Source organism: Talpa occidentalis, unplaced genomic scaffold, assembly GCF_014898055.3.
Source record: "Talpa occidentalis isolate TD23 unplaced genomic scaffold, MPIMG_talOcc4v2.1 talOcc4.11, whole genome shotgun sequence".
Lineage (NCBI taxonomy): Eukaryota > Metazoa > Chordata > Mammalia > Eulipotyphla > Talpidae > Talpa > Talpa occidentalis.
The window spans coordinates 101,595,858-101,623,042 of record NW_023601104.1 but is presented as its reverse complement, the minus strand read 5'-3'; the positions used below and the strand labels follow the sequence as shown (position 1 = coordinate 101,623,042).

General features: G+C 63.2%; 1 protein-coding gene across 1 annotated transcript in view; it reads right to left on the bottom strand.

Annotated features, from left to right (window-relative positions):
* Nucleotides 1-977: 977 nt before the first annotated feature.
* Nucleotides 978-27,185, bottom strand: part of TDRD9 (tudor domain containing 9) — a 49,708-nt gene continuing 23,500 nt past the window's right edge. Inside the window, exons 13-36 of the mRNA XM_037501863.2 lie at nt 26,749-26,853; nt 24,934-25,031; nt 24,489-24,620; nt 23,389-23,554; nt 23,238-23,301; nt 23,107-23,170; nt 22,874-22,918; nt 22,287-22,340; nt 20,533-20,649; nt 19,773-19,880; nt 19,296-19,396; nt 15,939-16,112; nt 14,646-14,757; nt 13,326-13,538; nt 13,012-13,101; nt 12,267-12,527; nt 11,587-11,742; nt 11,002-11,072; nt 10,029-10,138; nt 9,624-9,720; nt 5,865-6,003; nt 3,839-3,957; nt 1,733-1,805; nt 978-1,664 (exon numbers count right to left, since the gene is read on the bottom strand). Coding sequence (XP_037357760.2) covers nt 1,563-1,664; nt 1,733-1,805; nt 3,839-3,957; nt 5,865-6,003; nt 9,624-9,720; nt 10,029-10,138; nt 11,002-11,072; nt 11,587-11,742; nt 12,267-12,527; nt 13,012-13,101; nt 13,326-13,538; nt 14,646-14,757; nt 15,939-16,112; nt 19,296-19,396; nt 19,773-19,880; nt 20,533-20,649; nt 22,287-22,340; nt 22,874-22,918; nt 23,107-23,170; nt 23,238-23,301; nt 23,389-23,554; nt 24,489-24,620; nt 24,934-25,031; nt 26,749-26,853 — 2,771 coding nt within the window. The 3' untranslated portion in view covers nt 978-1,562. The remainder of the gene's footprint in view (nt 1,665-1,732; nt 1,806-3,838; nt 3,958-5,864; nt 6,004-9,623; nt 9,721-10,028; nt 10,139-11,001; nt 11,073-11,586; nt 11,743-12,266; nt 12,528-13,011; nt 13,102-13,325; nt 13,539-14,645; nt 14,758-15,938; nt 16,113-19,295; nt 19,397-19,772; nt 19,881-20,532; nt 20,650-22,286; nt 22,341-22,873; nt 22,919-23,106; nt 23,171-23,237; nt 23,302-23,388; nt 23,555-24,488; nt 24,621-24,933; nt 25,032-26,748; nt 26,854-27,185) is intronic.

Below are 27,185 nucleotides of genomic sequence, written 5' to 3'. Positions count from 1 at the left end.
ACAGCGACAGGCCCAGTGCAGGACCCGGCCCAGCTTGTCACCATGAGGGACCGTGAAGGGTCCGCTCTGGAGCAGTGCGCCCCACGTGCCGGTGTTGGGAGAAGCTTCCAGCCCCAGGCAGGGGCGCCTGCATCACCAGGAGGAGGCAGAGGAGCACCTGCCCGAGGGGTGGCGTGGGGCTTGGCCCTCAGGGCCTTCGTTCTGTGATGCCAGCGCACTGTGCCCGGCAGAAAGAAACGACATCTGATGCCCATGTGACCACTGGCCATGTACACGAAGGAGGCCATGGCTTCCAAGGCACCCAGCAACCCTGTGAAGTCAGTTGGCACAGCGGGATCTGCTCCCAAAGGCAACCAGCGCGTGCTGGACTGGTGTTCTCTGGGGTTGGAGCTGGAGAAGCAAACCGGTCTCTCTGCCTCTTACCAGCCTTTTGGTGCCATTTGCTGATAATCTGTGACCATCCGTGGACACTGACAAGCAGACAACCAGGGCCGCTCTGCCCGCCGCTGCCCCATCCCATCAGCTCGCCTGTCGCAGACTCAGCAGACACTGCAAAGCTGGGGCAGCACCGGCGGCCACACTTCCCATCACAGACGTGCTCCCCGCAAAGGCAGGCGCACCTCAACCTCACAGCACTGCGGATGGACTGCAGCCTGGAGAAGTCCCGTGTGCGGCCCTTGGCCCAGCGTCCAAGGCTGGATGTGTCCCCGAGGCTGGGCGAGGCGACTTGGCAATGCAGCCAGGCACAAGCTGTGTGATGGCAACGAGACAGCGTGGCCACTGCTGGCCGGCAAAAGCCCTGCACCTGGCCGGGCCCCAGTTCACAGAGCCCCCAGCCCCGTCAGGGCCCCGCTCCCGCCCACCACCAGTGAGCACACACAGCCCCGCCCAGGCCCATCACGCCGCATCTCTGAGGCGGGGGCCTGTAAGAGGTGACTTTTAAAGTCAGTTTCGTGAACATGGCGTGTTAGACTGAAACACATTTTAAAACCTTCTCTGACTAAAAATGGTCAGAAACAGAAACTTAATCTAACACTTTATTGTCTGAACAGCCACACGACTTGCCAGGCAACCTCTCTGCTTTCCAACATGTGGACTCACGGGAAAATCTAAAAAATACAGACTGGAAACGAGTTTAACCAAAATTAAGTATCTTCCCTCAGGGAAGAAAATTAGAGAATGCCCCGGAGTTGTTTAAAAAAACACAGCTTTTCCCTGGTGGTGAATCAGGCAGCCTGGTCTCCCTAGGGGCCAGGCTTCACCCCTGGGGGTGGGGGAGCAGATGAGCACCGCCCCGGCGTGCTCCGCGGCCAGCTGCCGGCACTCACCTTAACAGAGGCAACGCAAGAGAGAGCTTGTTTCCAAATAAAGTCTTCTTTCAAACAATTTTCCCCCAAATCTTTAATACAGTGATCTCCGTTTCCAGAAGGACTGGACGGTCCCATCCTTCCCACCCAAACAGAAACCCGCCCCCCACTGAAGAGAAAGCAGCGCCGGAGAAGGCCTGGCAGGCGCAGCGCCGTGGACAAAGCCGTCCTCTTCCACGCCCGCCCCCTGGCGGCTCAGGTGCCCAGCACGACCAGCTTGTGCAGCTGGTAGAGGAAGGTGCTCCTGCCGTGGCTGCCCTCCGGCTCCACCTGCTCCATGACCAGCTTTGGGTCAACCTGGTGGGCGAGGGACAGTCAGTGCCACGGTGGCCTGGGCGGGCAGCCCGGTGGCCCCTCAAACTCACCTGGTTCCACTCATACGGCCTCTCGTGCCACTTGGGGGCAATTTTCTCTCTTGGCTTCCACTGACAGAACAAACTAAAAGTTCAAAAGAGAAAATTAAGACATTTTAAGTATCTGTTAGTCATGAAAACACTGCTGTGGCTTTTTTGGAAAGACTTAAATTCTACACCCGTTCCCTCAGAAACGCGACTGACAGTCTTTAAAGGTCAAAGATGATCAGTTGTGATCAGAGAATATTCTAATCCACTGTGCACTCAGAACAGCAAAAATGCAGGAGAGCAGCCCCAGACAGGCCTCCCCCATGCCCGCAGCACCATGAGGCCAACTCCGGGCCCCGGGGACATTGCCTGTCACCCAGCTCAAGCTGCCATGACCAGCTGCAAAGACCTTCCGCTAGAAAGGCAGAGGGAGAATCTTAACAAGGAGAAAACAGGCCTGCCACTCCCTGCTGCCCAGCAACCCTGTAACAGACCAAGTTGTCAAAAGGAGCTTCTGGAAGGCCTGGGAAGGCCGCTGGGCGGGACTTGCTGCTTCATGCGCACTGCTGGCGGCACAGGAGCTCTCCCTGGGCAGCTCGTACCCATGCCCACCGCTGGCACCCCATGCCTAGTTTTCAGGAAAAACTCTTGAGAACAGCGAAGAAACAAGAACACGGGACCAGCCCCCGGGGGCGGGGGACGAGGGCCACCATGCCCTGTCTTGGCAGTGCCGAGGGCCACACGGAGGAGCCAGACAGACGTGCTCAGCTGAGAAGCGGGAGGGCAAGGAAAGAGACTAAGTGAGGACGGCAGAGCCAGGGACAGCACCGTGGCACGGGGAGCAACAGAGAGCGCGGCAGGGGCAGCGCTGAAGACACCAGACGCCGATGGGAGCTAAGCAGGCAGGCGGCAGGACCCCAGCCACACAGCACACCGTGGGCGGCCTGGGTGCTGCACGACCCCCCACCCCCAGCAGGGCTCACGCAGGCACCTAGCAGCAGAGCCCTGGCGGCAGCCAGAGCGAGAGACGCAGCAGGGGGAGCAGCCTGGTGGGGCAGCCCCCAGTGGGGCCCCGCAGACGGGCCTGCTGCCCAGGGAGGGGAGGGCGCCCCAGGCCGAGTCTTGGAGCTTCAGAAGAGGGCACTCAGGCAGGCGAAGCGCCACCCCAGAGATATGCGTCACCCCCTGAAACAAGGACACCTTGAAAACACCGAGCATCGGTAAAACAAAGCGACCCGCTCTGAAGGCGCCTGGGAGCCGCTTCCCAGGAGCAGGGACGGGGAAAGGCCCAGCTCCTTGTCGTGAGGCGGCCAGGGCTCCGCAGGGAAGGCGAGCACCGGGGCCCCGGCCTGGCTGCGCAGTGAGTCACGGTGCCGGCTGGGGGGTGCCAGGGTGTGGCTGGGGAATTGGGGGGCTGCTCCGCTCTGGCTGGGTGCGGGTCCTGTTTTCACCACTTTCTCCCGACGCCGCGCAGAGGCTGCCCCTTATCACTTTCAGGCAAAAATGCCACAGGGACTAGGATGGCGCTGGTGGTGCCTGGCGCTCCCTGGGAGTGGACCTCGCTTTCGTCTGTTGGGTCTGAGCCCACCCTCCTCACGGCTGGGCCATATTTTTTGGGGGGATGCCCAGGGCCTTAGAGCACAGGCGTGCCATTCTGAGGTCTCCTTCCAGGGATGCCAGGAGCCTGAGCACCACGGTGGAGCGCCAATCAGAACGCACACCTGAGGCAGAAGGGCGGCTCTGGGGCAGGGCCCAGCAGGTCAAAGCGCCTGGCTGCGCCCTCGGCGGGGTCTTGCTCTAACAAGGGCACCTGCCCTGGGGGTGGCAGCTGGGTTTGAGTCCAGCAAGTGTGGAGAGGGAGCCCTGCCGGCCCTGCCCTCTGCCCTGGGGGAGGCACAAGGGGGCCAAACCCCCACAAGACAGTTGTCTCCACCCGCAGGCCCCACATTTGGGGGGCGCGCTGCACACCATGTCTCCCAACGCCACGCTCAGGCCACCAAGAGAGCCCCTTGTCAGGCTCCCCTCAAGTCAGCCGGTCGCCCACGGTGCAGCGCCTGCTCCCCACGCCACCCATAGTCGCTCCGTGAGGACCGGCCCACACGCCCCTCCAGGACCTGTGCCCCGACTCACCCGAGCAGCTTCTGGCGGGCGCTGTCCTGTAGCTGCGCGATCCTCTCCGGCCCCAGGCACCGCAGCCCATTGGCCCCATCGCACACCAGCTTGTTCACCGCGGCCCGGAGAATGTTGATCTGTGGAGAAGAGGGCCGTGGGTCTCCTGCACCAGGCAGCCGCGCCCCAGCCCAGGGGGCCGACTCCCAGCGGCCAGCGACAGGCAAGAGGTGATCCAAGCAGCATGGGCAGCAGCAGCAACCTCTGTCCTGACTTAGAGAAACAGGAATAAGAGACAGAACGAAAGAGACTAAGGTGGACACGCGAGCAAGCCAGGCGGGTGGGAACCCAGGCGCTGCGAGGACAGACCCACCACCGGCACTGCCTCCCCGGGCCTGCCCCGCCCAGGGCTGCTTGGCCGTCACCACCCAGGGCCGGGCTCATCCAGGTTGAACAGCGAAGGCCCCACCCCCAACAATGCTGGTTTGCTGCTCAAGCTCTGGCCAGCTCTGGCCAGGGGCAGCCCCAGCCTTGGGTTCCTGGGCTCCCAAGGCTCCAGGCTCATCCTGCATCTTCAGGGCACAGCCTGGCCCCGGGACAATTCAGTGTGGGCGCCTGGCTTGTCCACCACTGTGTCGTGCTGTGTCGTCGTCATGGCCACAAGTCCACCCACAGGGGCCCTGTGGAGCCAGGCCAGGCCACCTGCCGGCCTTCCCTGCTGTCTCTGCGGCCCCGCCCCAGCGGCAGCCCCGGCGCCCATGTCGCCACCAGCTCATTTCCCAGGATGCAAGAGCAGCGCCAGGCCCTAGGGAGCAGCGTCCAGTCACTTCCTACCACCCGCAGCCTCGCCGCCCTCAGAGCACAGCTCCTGCACCCCGGGCCCCCCATGACTCGTGCACATGCCCTGCCACCACCTCCGTCGTGGCCACCCTGCCTCCAGGGACAGTGTACGCTGCTACGGCCCCGCTGCAGGCGCCGGCGCCTCTGCTCTCAAGCCCCTCCCATGGGGCCGTGGCGGCCACCACACCACACCCCACCCCTCACGGCCACTGACCTGTTTTCTGCCTGAGGCCGCCCTCTCCACCCTGTCACGCGCAGGCTCGGGCCTCCGGGTGGCCCCTGGGTCTGGGCCGCAGCACAGCTGGGCTGGATGGCTGACCCGCGCCGACGGCGGAGCCTCGCCATGTGTCCTGCCTTTCCCATAAGTTTTTTCAGAGCAAAAGCTGGTTTCTACAACCCAACTGACCAATCGTTCTTTCGTATACTATCTGCTTCCGGGGCTGCACCTACAGCCAGCCCGCGGCCACCAGCACTGTCTGTGGCATCTCTTCCAGACACCCCACAGTTGAGGCTTCACAGGTAGGTCTGAGCCCTAAGAAGTACTCTCAGGCGCTTGGTCTCCTTGCTGGAAAGTTAAGATTGAGGTTATGTCCAGAATACAACGTGCAGGAACGTTCCGCAACTGTGCCCGGCCAGAGGCCAGGATGGGAGCCCACAATGCCAGGCCACCCGCCCCACGTCAGGGGAGGAGCCGGAGCGAAGTGCCCGGCTTGCGCCGCACAGGATGCTGGTCAAGGGGCAGCCTCGTTTCTCACTTCGTAAAACGCAATAAAACTGAGCGAGAACAGGAGAAAAGAAAAGCAGTGACAAAACAGACCGCGACAACGCACATGACCCCGCCAGCCTGCCGTGCTGGCATCTCAACACGCCTCGCCCTGTGCTGAGCCGCCGAGCAGAGCTTACCGCCAGCCCCGGGGCCTCCTCCGCCAGGCCTCCCAGCATGCGCCCGCGGACTGGTCAGGGGTCCTGACTTGGAGCGAGGCTCGGTTGAGATCCTCAGGGACCCCACCGCCCTGTGAGATCCTGGGGCCTGGAGACCCTGAAGAAGGCCAGAGCTGGGCCCGGAGTGCACTGCCATCTGCGGAGCCATCCCCCACAGGAAGGGGTGCCACAGGCTGAGGGGCACGGCAGTGTGCACAGTGATGTCCATGTGTCTGTCACGGAGCCATATGCAGCGCGGTCCCCCCGCCGGCCAAGCTGGCCTTACCTCCACGATGTCCTCCACGCCGAACTGGACGTCAAAAGCCAGCTCAATGTCGTGCTCTGGCAGGATGGGGGTCTGCGTGGTGGAGTTCCAGCCCAAGCCGCAGAGGACGCCGGTATAGCAGGCTCCACCCCGGTCCACCCTAGACAGGAAATTGGAAAAAGCTGCCAACTCGAGCCTGCACCCGCTGCTGCGGAAGCCGAAGACCCAGACGGTGACATCAGCCCAAGTTCTGCCAAGCAGGACGAGCGCCCGATTGCACGGCTGCTCCCGGCTTGAGGCAGCAGAGCACAGTCCACGCGGGTCAGCCCCGGTTCGCACTGCTTCACGGTAACCCAAGGGCAGGGTCCTTCACCACAGCCTCCCCGCTCAGCCCCTTCTGGGCGCTAACTCCTTACGGACAAGAGGTGGTGGGTGTCTGTTCATGGCCGTGAGGCCGCCTGAGGCCGTGTCCTGCTGGCCCATCCCCAAAAAAACCCACTGGTGTGTGCCCTGAATCCTCGCCACCTCGCTGGGACGCCTGCTGCCCAACCTCCCGCGCCCGCTACCTGTTCCCAGTGCCTCGGCACGCGGCCTACCGCCACCCGGGCCCAGGCTGCCAGCGAGCCCCACCGAGACCCAGGCACGGCCGGTGCCTACCCCCTACCCCAGACCAGCCACCCTGCATGCAGCAGGCACGGCAGCTTCCCTCATGGTCCCGGCAGCCTGCGTCCCCGCTTCAGGGCTTCCAGGGGTCCAGCTGCGTTCTGAGCACCCCTGGGCCTGCAGGCACAGCTCTGGGGACTCCTCCCCCAGGTCGTGGCCGCCCGCACCAAGGAGCAGGGTTCCTCCAGCGGGAGCCTCCACCCCCACCCCGGCAGCATCTTGGGCCCAGGCACCGGGTGGAACGCCAGTGCCATGGCCAGAGTGGCCCAGGGCAGCTGCGAGAGGAGAGACCAGATGCTCAGGGAAACACGTTTTGAAACACGGGGTTCTGAGCCTGAGTGACCAAGCCCCGCCCCGGCATGCACGGCGGCTGGCGCTCCCTACTGCTCACCTGCGCCCACGCGGGGTTTTCTTCACAGACCCAAAGACGCACACGCTGGAAGCGACCTCGAGGGCCTGTGCACGGCAGTCCCGCAGCCACCCCCTCCCCGTACGACAGCGCCGGCCATGGTCCCCATCCACGCGAGCCTTTCCAAGGCAGACGACCGACCGGCACCAAAATCAGGAACCGCTACGTCGCCCTGATGAGGGGCTGGCAGCACTGGCTGACAGCGGAGGCCCAGCGCGGCCCCGTCAGGGGAGCAGTGCTTGCTGGTTCTGCCTGGACCTCGAGTCGGTGTGAGGCTGCTGGGCATGGGTGCGGTTCTCGTCTAGGCATCCCCGCTGCTCCCGGGCACCCAAGACACAGAAAACAAGACCCTGAAACGAGCTCACATGCCTATACGTGACGCATACCTGGGTCACCCCGGCAACTGCAGAGGCCGCACCAGAGGCCACAGCGCCCACGGGACAGGGCGGCGAGGGGGCGAGTCTAGCGGAGGAGGGGCGTGGACCAGCAATGCTGCAGGCATCCCAGACGTGCCCCAGTAACGCAAGGGCCAGCCCTGCAGGCTCCTGGTGGGTGCCAACATGCAGACGTGTCCTGAAGAGGACAGGCTGGTCCTGAGGAAGCGCCCAAGGGAGTCAGAGCCGGCACCCTCGACCCCGCACTAAGCTGGGACACACCGCCCCTGCCTGGCCCCGCCATGGCCAGCTCTGGTCCAGCAGGACCCACCCCCACACGGTCAGCTGGGACAGCGGCCACGCATCTGTCACCAGCGGGGTGGTGCACCCCTCGCCCCTGTGACTCAGCGGTGGCCCTGCTTACAGATGGGGCCACCTGAGCGGGGACCTGCCGCGGGGGGCGGAGGGCCAGCCCAGTGTGTCCACAGCCAGCACCCTCCCTGGCCCCAGAGGGTCCTCCTCCCAACGCCCCACACACTTCCAGGCCCAGAAGCCACCTCTTGTCACGCGCAGTCCTCCTGGGCTGTTAAAATACAGGGTACAGATGACATTTTCTTTTTGGCCACAAAACAGTGCATGAACGCGCTCGAGCAACTCAATGAGCAGGCCCGTGGCAACCACGTCTGTCAGAGATGGTGCCGGCAGCAGCTCTGAGCCACGTGCCGTTGGGCAAGGGGTGGTCACACCCCGCGGACGCCAGCCACACACACGCGAGGCATGCGGCTTCTTCATAGACAATGACGGAGCTGCTCCTGCTCTCGGGACATGGAGCTGGGCACCCCGCCACCACCTTGAAGGCCCAGCTGGCCCGGCAGAGCCAGCAGCCGGCGGCACAGAGGCCAGCATCATGGAGCATGGACGGCTGCTCCGTCTCCATTCCTCACGTATGGCACAGAAAGGGCTGCTTGGGGGTCATTTGCTCCGTGGCCATGACAGCCAGGACAGTGAAGAGCAAGCTTTCCCTTGCAAGTGTCCCTCGGAGCCTTCCTGACAGCCGTCTGGGGTTTCCCACCTCCTCCCCTTCTGAGGCTGGAGAGCTACCGGCACAGCAGGCCCTGAAACCCCCCAAGGCCACATCCCCATGACCTAGTTCTCAGGCCACAGCTACCCAAGCCGGGCAGGAGGCACCCCTGAGGTTCTCAGAGGCATGAACGCTGCCAGGAAGCGCCCCCTCCCTTCCCTGTTGTGATGGGGGAGCCCTGGAGAAGGGGCAGCAAGAGAAGCAACAGGCCTGGGTGGGCCTGGGCGGGACAGAAAGAGGGGCAGAGGGAGCCCCAGCTCCTGCCTGTCAGCTGCGCCCCCTGGTGGAGGCCCCGCGAGCGGCCAGGCGTGCTGCTTGCGGAGGGGACACCTACTTCCTTTTCATTCTCACGTTGAAGCGAAATGTAAGCCCCTCCTCCTGCGTCTTCCTTCCCTCCCACCGACTCCTCCATCTGCAAGGCCCACTGACGGGCGACCACACAGGGGGACGCCCACGGCGGGGGTTGGGGGGGCAGCACACCCATGACCCAGCAGGCCCCCAGCACGGTCTGCTCTGACACGCCGTCCTACTCTCCACCGAGGCTGAACACTTGGGGTGCGAGGAAACAGCATCCCCAGATCAAACGTCTCTTTCATCTTCCAGTTACTCAAAACTGATGACCACTGACTGCACAAACCAAGAAATGACTCCCACACTGGCCAGCACGGTGCTGGGCGACTCCCCGCTGCAGGGTCCTGGGGAGTCTCACGGGGCCTCGTGGGTCACCCGCGCCTGCCGCCTCGCTTCCTCGGGAAGGTGGGCTTTAAGCACCAACACTGCACCCTTCGCCGAGTGCCCATGACAGAAGAAAGCACACACAACTGTCTCTGCTGCTGGAAACAACACGCAATGTTCTGAAACTGCGACAGCAGGTTCTGGGCCACCGCGGGGCAGAGCCCAGTCAGCACAGGACACCCCACAGCAGCCTCCTGGGAACGGGCCCTGGCCAGCCAGAGGCCAGAACTTCCTCTCGCCCAGCGGCACGTGCACCTCGAAGACCAAAGCTTAGCCGGTGTCCAGCCCCTGCTGCCGCCGGGCCTGGCGCCCCCATAACCGGTGCCCCACCGGCTCCTACAAGGGCATGAGGAGGTCCACACCCCGGGGTCCGTGTCCTAGGAGCAGCCGCCGCCACTTCCACGCAAGCCGCCCAGTGGCAAGCTCCAGAGGCAAGTCCTCCGCCAGCGAGGGCAGCCTCCGCGGCCTGACCACAGCCCTGGGTAGACCCTGCGCCGGGCAGCTGTAGACCCACATACCTCAGCTCCATCACGGGGGCGAAGAGCATGCTGAGCAGCGCGGGGAGGCCGGGCACGTGTGGCATCAGTGAGGTCTCTCTCAGCAGCATGGTGGACCCTGCCAGAGCAACGAGGGAGGAGCCTGTCACTGCGCCCCAGACACCCCGTCTATGAGCGCGCCCGCTGCACCAGGCACAGTGCTGAGGACAGAAGCCCTGCTCCTGGGGCAGTGCCCTGTCTGGTGAGTCCTCCCGCTAGCCCATCGGGGCTCCAGGGCAGGGCCTTCTGTGCTCCGGGCGGTACAGTGACTGGACCCAGGGCAGCGCCTTGCCCTTGCGGGCAGAAGCAGCATGGGGGGAAGGGGCACCCCAGGGCCATGGGGACCTCCTCCTGGGCTCCAGGACGGCGCCCAGGGCAGCCGCTCACCGGTGGCGTTGACGGACAGCGAGGCGGCGACCAGCATCCTCTGGTGCAGGTCCTCGGGGCTGTCGCTGATGACCACGGAGTTGATGCTCTCCTTCTCGATCCACACGCACCTGAGGGGGGCCACCAGCTGCCTGACGGGCCTCCCAGTCTACCCACACTGGGCAGCCTCCCTCCGCCCTTCCTCGTGGTCCTGCTCCCCGGGCTGGCTGGGGCATATCCAGAGGGCACAGCCCGGCCTCCTGCCCTCGGGCAGGCGCTGTCCCAGAGGCCCCCCCTCGTCCCTGCTCACACTATTCTGGTGCCGACCGGAAGCCCCTGGGGAGCTCACGTAGGGCTTCTGCCTCTGCCCCACCACCTGTGGGCAGGCCCTGAGGTGGGCTCCTGCCCCAGCACCCGCCACCCCCACCCAAGAGCACACTTCGCGGGTGCGCCGTCCGGCTCCAGTGGCTGCAGGCTCACGTTGCCAAGGTGGGCTGAGCACTGCCCGGCCTGAGCCCCAGGCGTGGCCACTGCTGCGGGGTACGTCTCTGAGATGGTGGGGCTCCCCGTAAGAGAAAGGATGATTTTAAGTGCACAGCTGCCTTCCAAAGAGTCTGACACGCGCCAGTGAAGCCCCCCAGCCCGCGCAGCGTGGCAGGCATGCTCCCCGCCCTCGGTCTCGCCGCGCTCCCCGCGAGTGCAGACTGCTGAATTCAGCGCCGGCTTGTCCCCGCGCCCAGACCCCAGCCCGGGCTTCGCCTCCCTCCCCGCCTGTCCCTGGGCTGCGTCCTCAGCCGCCCTCCGGCTCTGGCTTCTTCACCACAGAAGCCCCGAGGTGGGTCGGCCCCCGGATGCTCACAAGGTTCCCAGGCCCAGACAGCGACTCTGGCGTGAGGCGGGGGTCTCAGACCTGGGGCTGGGGCGAGCCGGGCAGAGGGTGCCCGTCCCCGCTCCCGCAGGGAGCCCGAAGCGGGCAGCGGGGGCGCAGCCTTACCTGAACTTGGACACGCGGGTCAGGCTGTGGCACTTGAGCTCGTAGGGGTTGAAGGGGCCGTGGAGGATGGCCTGCGGGCAAGGACACCGCCCGTCACCGCGCAGCCGCGCCTCGCCCGTCTTTACACTCCCGAGCCCATGGGGAAAAAGTCCCGTCACGGTCACAAGTCTCCCGGGTGAGCAAGAAGCAGCCTCTAAAGAGCGTGTTTCTGGAAGCCAGCCCCCTCCGCCAAGGTTTGCTAACACTCTCCAATAACGCGTTTTTAAGAAACTCTTTGGCCAACAAAGGAAGCAGCGCCAGATCCCGCGGGGCCGCATCGTTCTTTCACACGCGCCAGCCATGGGCTGGGGAGGCGGCCGGGGCCCCTGGACAGGGAGGGCGCCACCACCCCGCGTGTCCCCCGCCAGGCTGGGCAGACACAGCGCCACCTTTGGAAGGAGGGCTGAGGGACAGGCACCCCCAGGCCTTGTCTTAATAAACAGGCTCCGCAGGAGAAAGTAACAGCGTTGGAGCCAGGAGCGAAAAACCACCGAGACTTGCGGCTTCACGTGTTAAACTGAGCTCCCGGCCACGAGCGCCGGCCACCTTGCAGCGCGGCGCGCCCAGCCGGTTGGACGCGAGGCTGTCCAGCAGGAGGCGGATCAGGCCCCTCTCGTCGTCCTTCACAGGGGACGGCGCGGACAGGCTGGCCGTGCTGTCTGCTGATTTGGAAAAGAGACCCTTGAGAACTTCGTGGCTTTGCTGGACAAAACAAGAAAAGATGGTTTTGCCAGAAGAAAAGATTGCACTGAAAGCACCTTACTCAAACTGCCCCCCAAGCTATTTCAGGGCATGGCCTTATTCTCCCTCGACCTCCAGATCCCTGGAGTATCAGGGTACTTTCATCAGGCCCTTTGAAAAGCCAACACAGAAAGGAGTCAGGCCCACCCACGGCGGGCCACGCATCAGACACCCCCGCCGCCGCCACCAGGAGCGGGACAGCCGTAGCAGCTGAGACAGCCGCAGAGGCGGTTTTAGGAAAGCACTTGCAAAGCTGTGCAGTGTCTGAAGCGACTGGAAAAATACTTCATCACTTCCATTGAGGAGCTACATCCTGAAATCCATTTTCTTTTAAAGTTCGCGTACAGAACACCTGCAATCTAGCCCTCGCTCCGAGAAGGAACCGACAAGACACGACAACACAAGAGTGAGACGCAATGACGGTGCGGCCGCCCCACACCCCCTCCCCTCCCCACAGGAAGGTGCCCCAGGCCAGCCCCGCGCACCTTGGACTCGTAGGACTCCTCGGCCAGCTCAGCGTGGCCCTCCCTGACCAGCACGTCCCTGATGCTGGTGGCGTCCTGGGGTCCCGAGCAGCGGAATGCGTCCACGTGCAGCACGCCGTGCACCACCGAGAAGACCCTCACCAGCAGAGCACAGCCGCGCACCAGGGAGCAGAAGCGCCGGCTGGCCCCGCAGCTCCAGCGCGCTCCGCACACCAGCGACCGGGCTGACGGGCGCATCTTGCAGATCCTGAACTCGAGCGCCTGCGACAGACACGTGCGCTGAGCCGGTCTGGCCGCACCACCTGGGGTGGGCTCCGGCAGGGCCCACTGGCACGCCTACCAGCACAGCCCACCACACCCGGCACCTCACAGGCCTGCACACCCGGGTGGGGGCTTCCTAGGTAAGGAGGCTTGGCTCTGCTTTTAAATGACAAAACCAGTTTAGAGTAATCTCTAGACCGTCTTTCCCTTGGATGGTGTGTCCCCAGCCCACCTAACTTCTGTTCTGGTTTCAATCTAACCAGGAACCACCAAGGGGACTAGAAAACCCTGCTACGCAGAACAACGTTCCTCTAAGCCCAACACCCGCAGGAGTCTCCACAGCACTGCGGTGCTGGGGAAAAAGCAGAGGCCACACTTCGCTCAGGTGACAAGTCCCTTCCACTCAGGCCGGAGCTGGGGGCAGACACCGGCTGCAGCACTGCTCAGCCCCGACGCCCAGCCCTCGGGAGCGGCTCCACCTCACCTGAAAAGGGAGCTCGAGGAACTGGCAGGGAAGCTCCATCAGGAGGGCGAGGTCAACGTGGGCTCTGTTGCCGTAGTCCACGAAGAAAACCTGGGGAGGCAGGCGCCTGAAGCGGGGCTGGGCGCCACGGCAGCCATGCACCCGGGGATTGGGCCGGTGGGGGCGCCAGCTTTAGTCCACATGCCTCTGGGGGAGTGACCAGGCTACTGTGCAACCTGCTGTCTTATATGTGATTCCCCTTAATGGGAGAAAAAATAAATGCGCGTCTACGTTTGTCTTGCTTCTGCCCGAGCTGTCTGTGACTGAAAACATACCTCGGCAGAGTTTCCAGAGACGTAGAGGATCTGAGCCCGGAAGTAGCTCTCTTTATCAAAGTCTTCAAAGGGAGCCAGACAGACCAAGTCGGGATGGGGGTGAACGGGCAGAGGTGCCAGCTCCAGCTGGTTTATCTTAGCAGTGAGTCTCTTCAGGATCTCTGAGTTTTTTGCATCGATCCTGTACCCCCAGAAGTGCCCCACCTCGACCACCTGGCGGGGGGAGCAGCAGTGTGCAGGAGCCGAGCATACCCGCTGCCACCACCGCGACTCGGGGACGGCGCACGTTCCGCCGCGTGGCACCATGCCCGGGGGCGGCCAAAGGGGACGAAGCTGAGGTGCGGGGCAGGTCGCAGAGGCAATTCCGCAAGGTTGGCTACTGAGCCCACGCATCAAAGCCAGAGCCCAGGCCTAGAAAGACCCCCGCAGAGAGAGAGAAGGTCCCCCAAGGAGAAAGGGCGAAGCCGGTGCTGCTAGGATGGACCGACCCTGCAGGGAGCGGCCAGGCTGGGTCAGGCCAGGCCCAGAAGCTGACTGTGCAGAGAGGCAGGGACCACGCGGTCTGGATAAGTATTTTTATCAAGTTCCATAAAGACGCAGAGTTTTGTTTACCTTTTTTTAAACTACGCTGTTAGCACATTGTTTGGGGGCCCATCCCGCTGACAGAGGCCTCCAACGCTGGGCTGCTAGGGTTGTGAAGGCCCTCCCTCCAGCTTTGCGGCCCCACTGGGCCCTGGGGGAGCAGCTCCTTGATGGGGCCCACACCTGCCTCCCCGGCTGGCTCTTATGCCACCCCCTTGTGCCCGCAGCAGACTGGGCTCTGAGGTCAGTCCTCAGAATGCCAGGAGAAAGGAGCCCCAGGGACCCACTGAGCCCTGACTGTAAGAAAGCAGTGCCATCTGCCCGGCCACCTGGACGTCACAGTGCCACCTCTGAGGAGGAGCGGTAGCTTTCCCAGACAGTGGCCCTTTGGATGGCAGCTGGAGGTGCGCACTTCAGCTGAAATCATTTTGGGCAAGAGCTGTGCCCTGAGGGACACCAGCGCCAACATGTGCTGATGCGGGCTGACTCACAAAGGCGTTGGCCATGATACCCATTAGCACTCTTACATGTACCTCATGGCTAGCCTGGCATTCTGAGGGCTATACTTTGACCCTGGAATAAACAGGCCTTGTTCCTGTCCCCACATGGTGCAGGTTAACAGGCACAGGGGCTAGCGTACCCACCAGGTGCACCTGCTGTGCGTCAGCTCCTGGCACACATACAACAGAGCTGCGCCGGCCCCAGGGGAGACACCCAGCGGCTGCCTTCCGTGCTCACCTCCGTGACGTCCACTGTCAGCAGGAGGTCCGTGACGGTCTGGGATCTGTCCAGGGCATTAAACGAGACCTGTATGGGGTCCACCGTCTGCTTCTGGAAGTCCACATTCACCCTATTTAACAGAGTTGAAAACCAGGACAGGAGAGCCAGGGTCGCACAAGAGACACCACACACTGAATTGCTGCCTGTGCCACTGTGCTCCTAAGGAAAGACCATCATGATAGAAGCCCTGGGGGCTTGGGGAGTTCCCCGGGGCCATGACGGGGCCTGTGGCCTGGTGGTGGCAGGTATGGTGACAGAGTCTGAGCAGGTAGGACCCTGAACCTCTAAGTCACACACGGTGTTGCAAACCAGTGTCACCCCAGTAAGATTAAAAAAATAAAAGCTGGCCAATGCCAGTTTACCCAAAGGAAAAACCCTACCCCAGGGGTGACACACTAGGCGCCCCTTTTGGGGGTGTACTGTGGAGGTGAGAGCCCCCGCCCTCTGCATGCACACTGGAGCCGGGACTTGGTGCCGCCTGACCCCACACGGGGCCCACCCTGGGGGCACATGACTCTGGCCCCTGGAAACACCGTTCCCCACTTAAAGTATTAAGACAGCAGGGGCCGGGCTCCAGGCAGGGAGTGGGGCCTGCAGATGGAGCTGCCTCCCGTCACCCTGCTCCACGCCAAGTGGAGAGGCCAGGCCTGCACTGCGCTGCCCGCCAGGCCCTCTGGTCACGCAGAGCGGCCGGGCGGCAGCGGGAGGCCAGGCTCCCACACACGTGCAACTGTGCTCCCATGGCTGCAGCTACGAGAACAAGCGGCAACTCAGAACACGCAAAAGAAAAGTCAGGCTGGCTCACCTGTGCCCAACAGCTGCTGGGCACCACTGGGAACACATCCCTGCGCGGGTTCCAACCCCCGCCGGGCACAGCACCTGACTCGACAGCACCTCCCGCGCCAGCCCGTCCTCCAGGCACTGGGGGGCCAGGGGAGCGCTGACAGACAGGGAGCGCGACACCCCATGGGCAGCTAGCAGGGGCCTGAGCTGAAGGGGCAGCCCCCGCCCCCACCCCCACCGGGGCTGGACGGCCCGCCAAGTCCCTGACCGCCTCCTGCTCTGCGGAGAACGAGACTCCACATTCCACTCTGCTCGCAGGGCACCACCACTCTACGGGGAGGGCAGCTGGGAGGTGGCGCCCGCAGCTGGACAACGGGCTGCCACTGGCAGGAAGGAGAAACGCGCTCGGCGAGGCCAGGGTGTACAGCAGGGAGATGAGGCCAGAGGCTGCGGGGGAGGCCCCAGTACCTGGTGTTCCGGAGCTTGGACACCGAGCCTCCCTGCACCTTCCCCTCGATCTCCTCTGCGGAGTGGACGCTGAGCTCCAGGGACACCTTCAGCTGCGACATCTTGACGGCCATGTACACCGCAGGCAGCGTCTTGACGCGCTCAGTCGGGCTCCGCGAGAACTCCACGAAGGCCCTGCCACACATGCAGGACGGGGTGAGCCCAGCCCCGGGGCCGCCTGGCCGCGCACTAGCGTCAAGGTCCTCAGAGCGCCGGCGACCCTGGCTGTGTAACCCGCCAGCACGCAGCCCTCGTCTGGGGAAGGTGACCCACTCCGGCCAAAGTGACAATGACGCGGCATCAGCTCCGCAAGCAGCGCCCGCGGCATGCAGACGGCACCCAGCCACGCGGCGTGGCACTACAAGCCCCCGTCCCCGCCATGCCAAGACGAGGCGGGGCTCCGGCTTGCTCCTGCTTGGCTGTGAGACAAAGCGGAGACCGAGAAACCCTGCCAGGGAGCAGGCCGCGCTCGGGTGCTCCCCCCAAATACGCGCCCCCTTACCCCTGGCGGTCCTGCCCAGCCCAAGTGCCCAGGGCAGAGGGAGGCAGCGTCAGGGGCCCGAGCCCCACTCACGACAGACGCAGCCTTCGGTGCCCTCCCGTTCCGGCCGTGAAGTGTGTGTTCCCATGCCCTCCGCCTACCGCACACGCCCCACAGCAGCCTCTCCCTGGTCGCTCCGTGCACGGACCATGTACCGTTGCTTCTGAGACAACACTAAAGGGGGGGGCTGGGCCACGAGAGGACAGGGGCCAGGGCCAGGTGGAAGACAGGTCAGGGAACAAGAGGGTTTATTTAAAAAACAGGGGAAGCCAAGAGTCCTCCAGGCCACCGGCTAGACCTCACTCCAGAGAGCGTCCACAGCGTCCATGCGACCTATACAAAAGGTCAAAATGGTGCCGTCCTGTCCACAAGAGCCCGGAGCAGTGGCCGAGACCTGACTCACCGCAGCTGGAGGTGCTTGCAGTGAGGGGGAGGGGCGAGATGCCCCAGCCACAGTCTGAGGGCTGGGCCAGACAGCACTGGACACTGGGCCAAACAGCAACAGGTAGCAGAGGGGAGGTGGTGCCGGACAAGGAACAGCCCTCAGAGGTGACCCGGACACAGCGCGCTGGTCACCCGTCAGCAGTGCTGGGTGGCACACGGCTCTGTGAGAGGCTGGCCCTCACCACCAGCTGTCGGCTGAGACGCCAGGTCCAAGGCCCGCTGCCCCTCTCGGGCGGGGGCAGGGCAGGCTGGCACAGGTGCAGCCCCAGCCTCGGCAGCAAGTACAGAGAGACAACACCTGACCCCACAATGGCCTCCTGTCCTGCGGTCAGCCCCAGCAGAACAGCACCCAAGCTGGGTTTTGCCCCAGACCTGCCCCACCTCGCCCCAGCTTTTCAGGCCCTGGGCCTGCCCCCCCTGGAGCTCTGCACAGGAACAGGCTCCCATTTTGAGGCTCAGAGAAAACCTTTGCGAACCCCTGGCCCCACCCAGGATCTTCCACTATTCCCGGAAGCCCCACAAGTGCCTCTCACAGAAGGCGGTGGCACACCACACTGCACACCAGTGGGCCCTGCGTGGCCCCAAAAGGATCACAGCCTTCACCCTCCCCACGGCCCCATAAGCCAGCTTGGCCTTTAAATGCTTGGCGTGGCCGCACGGAACCAGCACCGACACAGCCAGAAAACCCGTGGCTGGGCGTGGCCAAGCAGCAAGCACGCTGAGGAAAACTGAGACACTTAATAAGAGGTCCCGGAGAAAGGAGACAAGACACACACTCCATCCAGCGTGAGGACTGCAGGCTGCTATGACCTCAGCGTGGCCCAGGTTCCCACCGCGCAGGTCAGACTGAAACAGCATCTGCCCTGCCAGGCTGAGAACTGGCACGCAGGAGGAGGAGAGCTCAGCCGCACGGCCCAGCAGCTCAAGCAAGCCATTAGCCACGACAGACATTAAGAACTCGGCTCTTCGTTCTGCATTCGGACACCGAGGAAGCAGAGCTGGGTGCCGGGCCCGGGAGACTCGCCGCTATGCCAGGAGGCCGGGCCTGTGGGGCTGCTGTGCCGCACTGAAGAAGCTGGCAACGGCCACAGGGATGGATCATCACGCATGCGTGGGAACCACCCGCGTTGAAAATGAATTTAGGGGCCTCCCCTGGTGGCACAGTGGTTGAGAGCTGGATTGCAAGGCTGCCCGCAGCCTCTGCAGCGCCGGTTCGATCCCCGGCCACCGGGTGAGGGTCCCACATGGCGCATAGACCTCTCCTGCCGCCCACTGCTCCCCTCAGCAGTGTATTTCATCAGTCTGCCTGTTCTGTTCCCCACTCTGGCTCTGGTGAATTCTCTCTCCCTCCCACGCTTCTGACTGTACCCAGTGCTTGTATAAATAATTAAATAAATCTTTAAAAAAATTAAATGAATTTAGCAGCTCTATTGGAATTAACTCGCAGATGTTACTCCAAGAACAAGCATTAAGTACTGTTACACCGACAAAGTTTGTCACTTAAAATTTCAAAATGTTGGAGAAAAACACAACTCTGACAGTTAAGAACCAGCAGAAGCATCGACAGAGACCGCCTGCTCCGGCCCTGGGAGCACTCTGGCGATGGAACCGGCATGGTGCTGCGGCCGCCACTGCTCCACTGCTCTCTGGCGCGGCCTGGGCACGTGGTCTGGCAGCACTCGTCTCCCTGACACACTGAGGCCCTGTGCTCGGGCTGTCCCAGCAGATGAGCTGCTGAGGGCCACAGAGGCTGGTAAGTGGGCAGAAGACCTGGAAAGGGTGCTCCACCCTGGGTAGGCACGGCTGCTGCCCACTGGCCCCACTTTCTTTTTTTTCTTTTTTTTTTTTTTAATTATTTAATACTTTTTTTTATAGAGGCATGTTTTATTTATTTATTTGTTTGTTTGTTTTGTTTATGCAAGCACTGGGTACAGTCAGAAGCGCGGGAGGGTGAGAGAATTCACTAGAGCCAGAGCGGGGAGCAGAGCAGGCAGAAGGACCGAAGTACACTGCTGAGGGGAGCAGCGGGCGGCAGGAGAGGTCTGCGCGCCATGTGGGACCCTCCTCCGGTGGCCAGGGAGCAGCCGGGCATCGAACCCGCGCTGCAGAGGCTGCGGGCAGCTTCGCAACCCAGCGCTCAACCGCTGCGCCACCGGGGAGGCCCTGGCCCCACTTTCTTAGCCGCGCCTGGCAGAGAGGATACCTCACCACAGCATCGGGGCGTGGGCAGCCTGCTCGAACCCTGTGCCCACACTCGCTCAGCTCTGAGTCCGGCTCCAGGGTGGCAAGGGTTCACAGCATCCTCAGAGCTGCAGTTGCTGATGTCCACTTACTTTGTACCATCAAACACGATGGACTTGACCTGGCCGCACTGCCTGAAGAGCGACTGCAGCTGCTTGTAGTACAGGAAGCCGTAGGGAGGAAGGTGCTTCAGCTGCGGGCAGAGCACCGGGCAGTCAGGGCATAGGCGCAGGCCTCACGGGCACGCGCCGGAGTCAGGCCCACTGCCCCAGTCCACAGCACAGCCCAACTGAATTTAGATCTGACCTTGAAACTCAACAAAACCCTCTGGGCGACTGTAGTGGACAGTCACATCTGGGGCTATAGTCAAATGCTGCTCGTCAGCAGGGAGAGGCCTGCAACCCCTCAAGGTGGGAGGCCGCTGGTCAGTGCAGCCACAAACACTCTGCAGACGAGGCTGGCTGGGCCGCCAAGAACGCAGCGCTCACACAGGGGCGCACCAGGCAGGTGAGGGCGAAGCAGGGGCCACCCCAACACAGCATCTGAGGCTGGTGCCTCCCCCAACCTACCACAATGGTTGTCTTCGGGTCCCTGCCCGCCAGCTCCCGCACGGCCATCTCCTCATCAGGCTGCCCAAACGTGAAGTAGTTGGGGTAAAATGCGCCTGCCAGCACCACCTGCAAGGGAAGGCCACCTCGTGAAGCAGAGCCCCGCCGCGCCAAGACCCAGGCAATGCTCACCCTTGCACAAACCTGGGGAAGAGGCCGAGCCACGTGGCATCAAACTTCTGAGCCCAGGCGGTGGTGGGCAGGCTGTGCAGTGACCTCCCTGCACCCCCACTGCGGCCCCTTCCCAGGGCGAGCCCGGCCCCCAACGTCTGTGCAGGTCCACCCCAGCAGGACAGGGCACTGGTGCAGCGGCTGTGCCACACCCACGGCAGGTGCTCGGCTCAGAGCCCTTCCTTCACAGAAGGTGTGGCTAGACCCCACCTGGGGGACTCCTCGGCCTCTCAGCAACCGGACATCAGGAAAATGCTCCTTTCTGAACTGCCCCCTTATAGGGGTCTGCCATGTGACCCTCCCCACTCCGGGTTCCCGAGTGGCTGTCCACGCTGACCTGGCCACGGCACCCCAGTACAGTGGCGCCTCTAAAGAGGGGCGCTGCCTGCACCAGCTCTCCCCAGTAGTGCTCCCTTCCAGAAAGCACCAACATGGGTGCTGCTGCGTGCAGAGACAGCCGCAGAGGACACATCTCTGGATACCAGAGCACAGCGGGGAACCCCAACACTGGAGGACACATGGGGGGCGGGGCAGGAGAGGTGGTGCGCACCTGCAGGACGAAGCGCTGCTTGTGGCTGTAGTCCTGCGCCAGGGCCGGCCGCCGGGCCCCCACGTGCATGTTGAACTGCGAGACCCTGGTCTTCAGCTCCTCGTACAGCTCGGCCACCTGGAGACACCAGGAGAGCGCTCTTGCCCGCCTCGCACAGAAGCGCGGACCAGCGGGGGGCACAACAGGTTAAAATTCCCCACCTTTCTCCTCAAAAACACCTACATGGCATAACCGACAAACCGAGATTTGATCTCAAAACGAAATAGAAGAGACTCAGCATCTCGCAGAGTGTGAGACGCCGATTCAGGCCTGGGTGTCCACACCAGGACACCCCAATCACTGGCCAACTCCTGTGGTGACCTCGGAGCCTGTGGGCCCCTGGCTCAGAAAAGCGTCTTTGTGACCTGACAGCCTGGACACAACAAACGGTTCCCAGCAGTGGCGGGACGTGTGGCGGGGCCTCCCCGAGACAGGTAGTAACTGCCATCAGGTCACCCCGCAGCGCACGCAGAGACCCGCGCCCAGGCACAGAGGGCCAGCATGGGCACAGACATCCTCTCCCAAGGGCACAGTGGCCACCCAGGGCTGCAGGGCCAGCCAGCCACTGCACGCGCCCACAGCAGGGAGGGCTGGGGAGCTGCGCCCGCCCCTCCGAGGCGTCACCTCGCCCTCCAGCAGCAGGGACTACTCCCCAGTACGGTGGCCTTTCTAAGGTCTGGAGTCTTTCTGGCAAATCGCTGACTCTGAGGTGGCTCTGGGGACCCCTGAAGACACACATCCAGTCACCCAGCACGGAGCGGGCACAGCACACACACTCAGAGTGAGGAGGAGGGGTTCCTGACACTGTGCAAAGTTACACACAACATGTGAGCGTGTATTACACGTGATCATATGCCATGGGGCTAAGACACAGCATGACTTACATTCCACAGTGTGGGTCTGCTAGGCTTAGCGGCCTGTTCGGCCACCATTTCTGTTACCTGCGGGTCTGCATTCCCGCTCGAGTTCAGAACTGCCCTTCAATCAGTCATAAGGGCCCAACCCCACAGGTGCCTTTCAAATCCATCGCTGGCAGAAAGCGTGATCACCCTGGGAAGGGCGGGCCTCACAAGGTGTGACCGGGAACGCCCTGAGGGCTGATGACAGACGCATAAACTTACTCCCACTCCTGGCTCATACAGCACGGAAGTATGACTGGGAACTCCCGGAGGGCCTATGCATGACAAGGGACCCCAGAAGCTCATCAGTGGATGCCTTGTTAATAAGATTAGAACCAAGGCCGGGGCCTGGGGTCTGGTTTCGATTTCGACACTTGGTCATCAAGCTGGTAACAATTATCTGGTCAGCAGACTCGTGTCCCCCAGGCCTTAGGCAACATTCTGTAGTCGCACCCACCTTTTTCTCCTTGTCCTCCTACCCCACGTAACTGATGCTATGTGATCATTCTAGCAACACAAAGGCCAGGATTCTGCTTGCTCAGCAGCGTCCTGCACATGCAGCCTGCCCCACGATGCCTGTTTCTTTATCAGGGCGGTGCTACCAGCCCGACAGTGGATCATGCATTACATACTCACGTCACACTCAATATCTACTTCGATATAAAAACACCTCCATCAAAAGCATCAAACACACATGCTGACACAGCCGCGGAGACTCTAGGCCTGCGGGCGGCTCCCGGGCCTCACGGCTACCCGCACTGGGCCTGCACATGTGCGCCGGTGAGCCTGACCTGACTCAAGGCAGCGAAAACTCACCTCTCTAATCCTCTTGATTTGAATGTAATTCAGTCGTCCCCAGTCAAGTTCATCCTTTAAACACAGAAGAGCACGCCACCCGCTGTTAACACAGGTCAGCGCTGACCAGGCGCCGGCACAAGCCGGCCAAAGCGCAGCAAGGCTGACTCCATTCCGCACGGGGCAGCCGGAGGGCAGCACAGCCCGGGCTCCCGCTCACCCTCAGCCCTTCCAAGCTACTCATGATGGAGGGAGGATATACTTGATCTCTCACCCGCACCCCTAAAATTTTTTTTACTGTGGGCGAACAGACTGAGTTCTCTCAAGTCCATTATCTACAACTTAATTGGAACAGCAAAGAGGCGGCTTTCAGGCCCTTATTTTGGGGCAACATGCAGGCACGCTGGCCACAACCCCGCCCCGGCCAGCATGCCCCTGGAAGCAGCCACCTGCCCCAGAGGCCGCCATGTGTCCCAGAGGCCTCTCTGGTGGTGTCTGTGCCAGCCTCTGCACCAGGCCAGTGTCCCCAAAGAGCCTCCCAGGTGTCCACCAGGAATCACAGGACACCTGGTCCACCTGGGGTGGCTCGGCTCCCCCTCCTGGCCTACCTTGGGGTGGCGCAGCTCTCCCCTCTGCCGGCAAGTCTGCCATGCCTGGAAACAGAGCAGAGCGTCAGGTACCTGGCTGACAACAGCCTTCTTTTAAGTTTGGCTTTGGCCAGAGAAAACACACAGCTTTCATTTTTTCAGTCAGCGTCATAAAACTGGATCCCACCCCCTCTACTCCTCCCGGGGGTGTGACGGGCCCCAGAACCCCCCAGAGGGGCGCAGAGGCCACTCACCCTGAAGGCCTCCACAAGCGCGATGCAGTCACTCCTGCTGTTGCCAGAGAAACTGACCTTGTTCCTGCGGACAGAGCGGGCGTCACCGACCCCGGACGGCGGAGCGGCGTCCCCGCGTGAGCGTGACATACCTATACCCATCGAGGTGCTGCCGGAAAGGCATCGCAAAAAAATTCTTCAAAGACAGAGCAGCAGCTGAAAGGAGGAGAGCAGAGGGTGCGGGTGAGGTGCTGGGTGCGTGCCCCCCCACCCCCGCCCCCCGCCGGCCTCGGCAGCGCGCACCGATGATGAGACACTCCTCCAGGCAGCCGAAGGCGTGGCCCAGCACGATGAGCTTGCCCAGCTGCAGGCTGACAGGGAGCTGGGCCAGCACCCTCCCCAGGAAGGTCAGGTCGCCGTCGTGGGGGCTCTCGTCTCCTCTCTGCCCGCTGACCGCCAGGGCGCCGACCTGACGGAGCACAGGGCGCTCTTAGTGCACGGGGCCGCCACACCCCCGGGCCGGTGTGGACGGCAGGGTGTGACGACCGAATTTCGGTCAGTGAGGTGCTGAAAGACAGCCGGGTCGACTCTCACAGGGCGGACATACTAGTTTGCTTTCAGGAACTCGGAACACAGCTGATAATTTCCGATAAAAAAGTGACACATGGATGACACTCAGGACGCCCCACAGAGCCGCTGACCTCACACCTCCGCGCTCCAGAGTGCTGGCCTCGGCCCAGCAACCCTCGCGGGCTCACAGAGGCGACACTAACCTGGCGCGGGGCCTTTCTCAACCTGGCAGATGTGTCTCCCCTCACGCAAACCCAGGTGGAAATCAAACTAAAGGGCAAAGACCGAGGCACCCCACTTTGAGGGCCAGAAATACAAAGTCCTCTGCCCACTGACATGGGGACCCCACAGGCGCGCCCGGCCAGGGGGTCAGCGTCGACCCCCTAGGGCACGGAGCTTTCCAGCAAGGAGCAAGCAGGAGAGGAAGGATCGGGGGAGCAGGAGCCTGAGCGAGCGGCAGCGGCACAGACCCGAGAGGCGGCGCAGGGCCCCGGCGCCCGAGACAGAGGCGGCAGTGAGAGGGGCGCAAGCTGCAGCAAGACAGCCAGCTAAGCAAGGGGCGCGGAGCCCGGTCAACACACCTGCTCCCTATACACAGCACCCCGCACCCAGCACCCTGCACATAGCACCCAGCACCTTATACACAGCAACCCACACACAGCACCCAGCTCACAGCACCCAGTGCTAGCACCCTGCACACGGTACTCAGCACCCCCAAGAAATGCTGACAACATCCTAAACACTGCGAAGAGCTCTGCATTTATCTCAAACTTTAAAAACATACCCCCAAAACCCCAGCTTTTCCCAACACAAGCACCTGGAGCCCGTCCTACCTCCTTGAGCAGCAGGATGGTGCGCTCGATGTCCCCCAGGCTGGGCGGGGAGAGGGCCGTGGCCAGCAGAGCCCTTGGCTCGCCCATGTCCAGTAACTTCACCTTCAGTATCGTGCTTCCTAAGGGGCAGCGCTGGAAAGAGCAGGGGTGAGACACGTGCTGACCGCCTCCACTGACCCGTCCGCCCAGCGCTCCGGGGGAGGGCCGCGGGCAGGGAGGGAGGACGGGGCAGGCGGGAGGGCGACAGGAAGGACAGTGGCGGGGAGGAGGGCGGGGCGGGCGCCACCTGTTAACCACAGAGCCAGGGCGGCCCGAACGGGGGCAGGGCCCCCCCGCCCCCCTCCCCACGCGCGAGCCGCGCTGCAAGGGGAGACAGTCGGTGACTCTTCCGTGACGGGGACCCTCAGGTCTGAGCGCCTGCGCGGGAAGGGGCACGAGGTCTCACCAGCATCTCGGGGACGACGTGGTCGGGGATGCAGTTGTCCCAGAAGTCCCTGTGGACCAGTCGGTAGCAGTACCCTCTGGACACTCGCCCCGCGCGGCCTTCCGAAGGGGAGACAACCAAACCCCACGGCGTGAGCGCCTCCAGCGCCGGCTCCACGCCACACCCAGGTGCGCAGCGGCTGCCGTGGACGTGCTTCTCGCTGCCTGGCCCCGCGGGAGGCAGCACAGCATCGGGCCATGGGCGAGCACCGCCCTTTACAGCTGCAGTGACCACTACAGGCCCATTTCCAGAGGCCCTGGACACCACGTGCAGTGGAAGCTGACACCGTAAACCCCGTACCCTCCTGCCAACACCCCCGCGCCAGGAACACAAGAGCAGAGCGGGGCTGGGGCGCCCACAGAGGACACGGGGGGGGGGGGCGGGTGTTGGGAGACAGTGGCTACCACCTCCTTCTCCTGTGTTCTCTGTGCCGCACCACTGCAGGGCCCTGCCAGACGACAGCTCCAGGCCACGTGACTCCACGCCACGCTCAGCAGCAGGCCCGGCCCACAGAGCCCCGGGCGGGCACAGCTCTCCTAGGACCACATGTGGGGCACAGCCCCGGCTCCGGAGCCGCGCCGCAGGGCCTGGTAAGCACCCAGCTTTAAGGGAACGGGCAGCCCGGAGGCGCCGTCCTCCCTGTGCAGTCAGGAAGGAGGAGCGGCCTGAACTCCTGCCTGTCCACGCCCCACTATGCAGTTCCTGCCCCACTATGCAGTTCCTGCCCCACCAGAGGGAGAGAGGGAGAAGGGGCAGCCAAAGTGACCTTGCCAGTCACGCAGCCCCTCAAGGGCCTCCCGGACAGCAGGGAAGGGGGCGGGGCCACCAAGGCCACAAGCTGTGCGCTCCACCCACACGCCCCGAGCCACGCTGTGAGGACGGATGGGGGCTCTGACCACGTGGGGGACACAGCCCTGCACACACACACAGGGACTGCCTGGCTCGGTGCAGATGGCGGGTGGGGGCAGGGCCCCAGGGCTGCGGGGCTACCTTGGCAACCTCCCTTAGGAAGGTTTCCCAGTCACTGGAGCCCCCCACACACAGAAGGCCACAGGACACAGCCCCACGCCGCAGCGCCCCCAAGCCGACCACGGCAGCTCTGCGCACTCAGTCCCCTGCTCCCATGTTCAGTGGGGAGAACATGGGTGTGCACACGCTGAGGCTCCACGCCAGGTGTCTCCACAGCAGGGAGCAGCGCTCACGCCTCAGCCCCTCCCAGGGAAGCCGCCTTGGGAGAGCAACTGCCTGGTGGTTAAGCCGCGGCCAGAGCCAGACTTCTGGCTTCAAACCCCAGCCCCCTGCCCAGTGGACTCTGTCTTGGCTGCACCCGAGACAGCGTGGGTGCCAGGAGGGAACGCACAGCCCGGTGGTGACCGCGATGGCCCGTGGCTCTGCTTCCGACTCGGCTGCCTGCGGCCAGCGGCTTCCTGCCCAAGCCTGCCTGTCCTCCCCAGTCCTCTCGCAAAGCTAAGCCAGGCCTCAGGCCACACCAAGAACACCGCCTGGGCAACCTCCCCCGGCCTGGCACTGCCCAGCAAACCCCAGCCTCTACCAGCTTGTCCAGCCCAGGACCAGCCACCAAGAAGGAGCAGCTCTCGGGAGGAAATCAGCGCGAGGAGGACCAACGTCACACGCGGCCACTTGGCTCCCATGACTGTTCTCCAAAATGTTTAAAGTTGCCATGACGGCGACAAGCGCCATTTACGTGCAAGACGACGGGCCCGTTCGGGGCCTGGGCAGTGGGGCGTGGCGGGCGGAGGCCTACCAGCCGCTTACCTTTCCTCTGCTCGCAGCTGGTCTTCGAGGCCCAGCTCAGCCGCAGACTCTGATAATTCGTGTCCTCATCGCAAACCAGAGTTCTAGTCAAACAAAAATCTATAACTGTCATTTAAAAAAAGGAATGTAAGCGCCAGGCTAACAAGAAAAGCGTGAGCAACAGTCACAGCAAGACAAGCGCACGAGGAGCAGTCCAGGAGGGTGCCCGCCCATCACCCAGGACGGGGCGCAGTACACGCTGCTTAGAGGGGCTCGGCGCACGCCCCGTGTCTGCGCTGCATCCAGAGCGCCTGTGTTTGCCCGGGAACCTGGGGGCGTAGCGGGGTGGCCAGAGAAGCGCCTCAGCCTGGGCTGGCACCTGGACAGTCCAGGTCCCCAAAGGGTAACCCACCAACCCTCCCTGCGACTTCCCTCCTGAACTCCCCTGCTGCTTCACT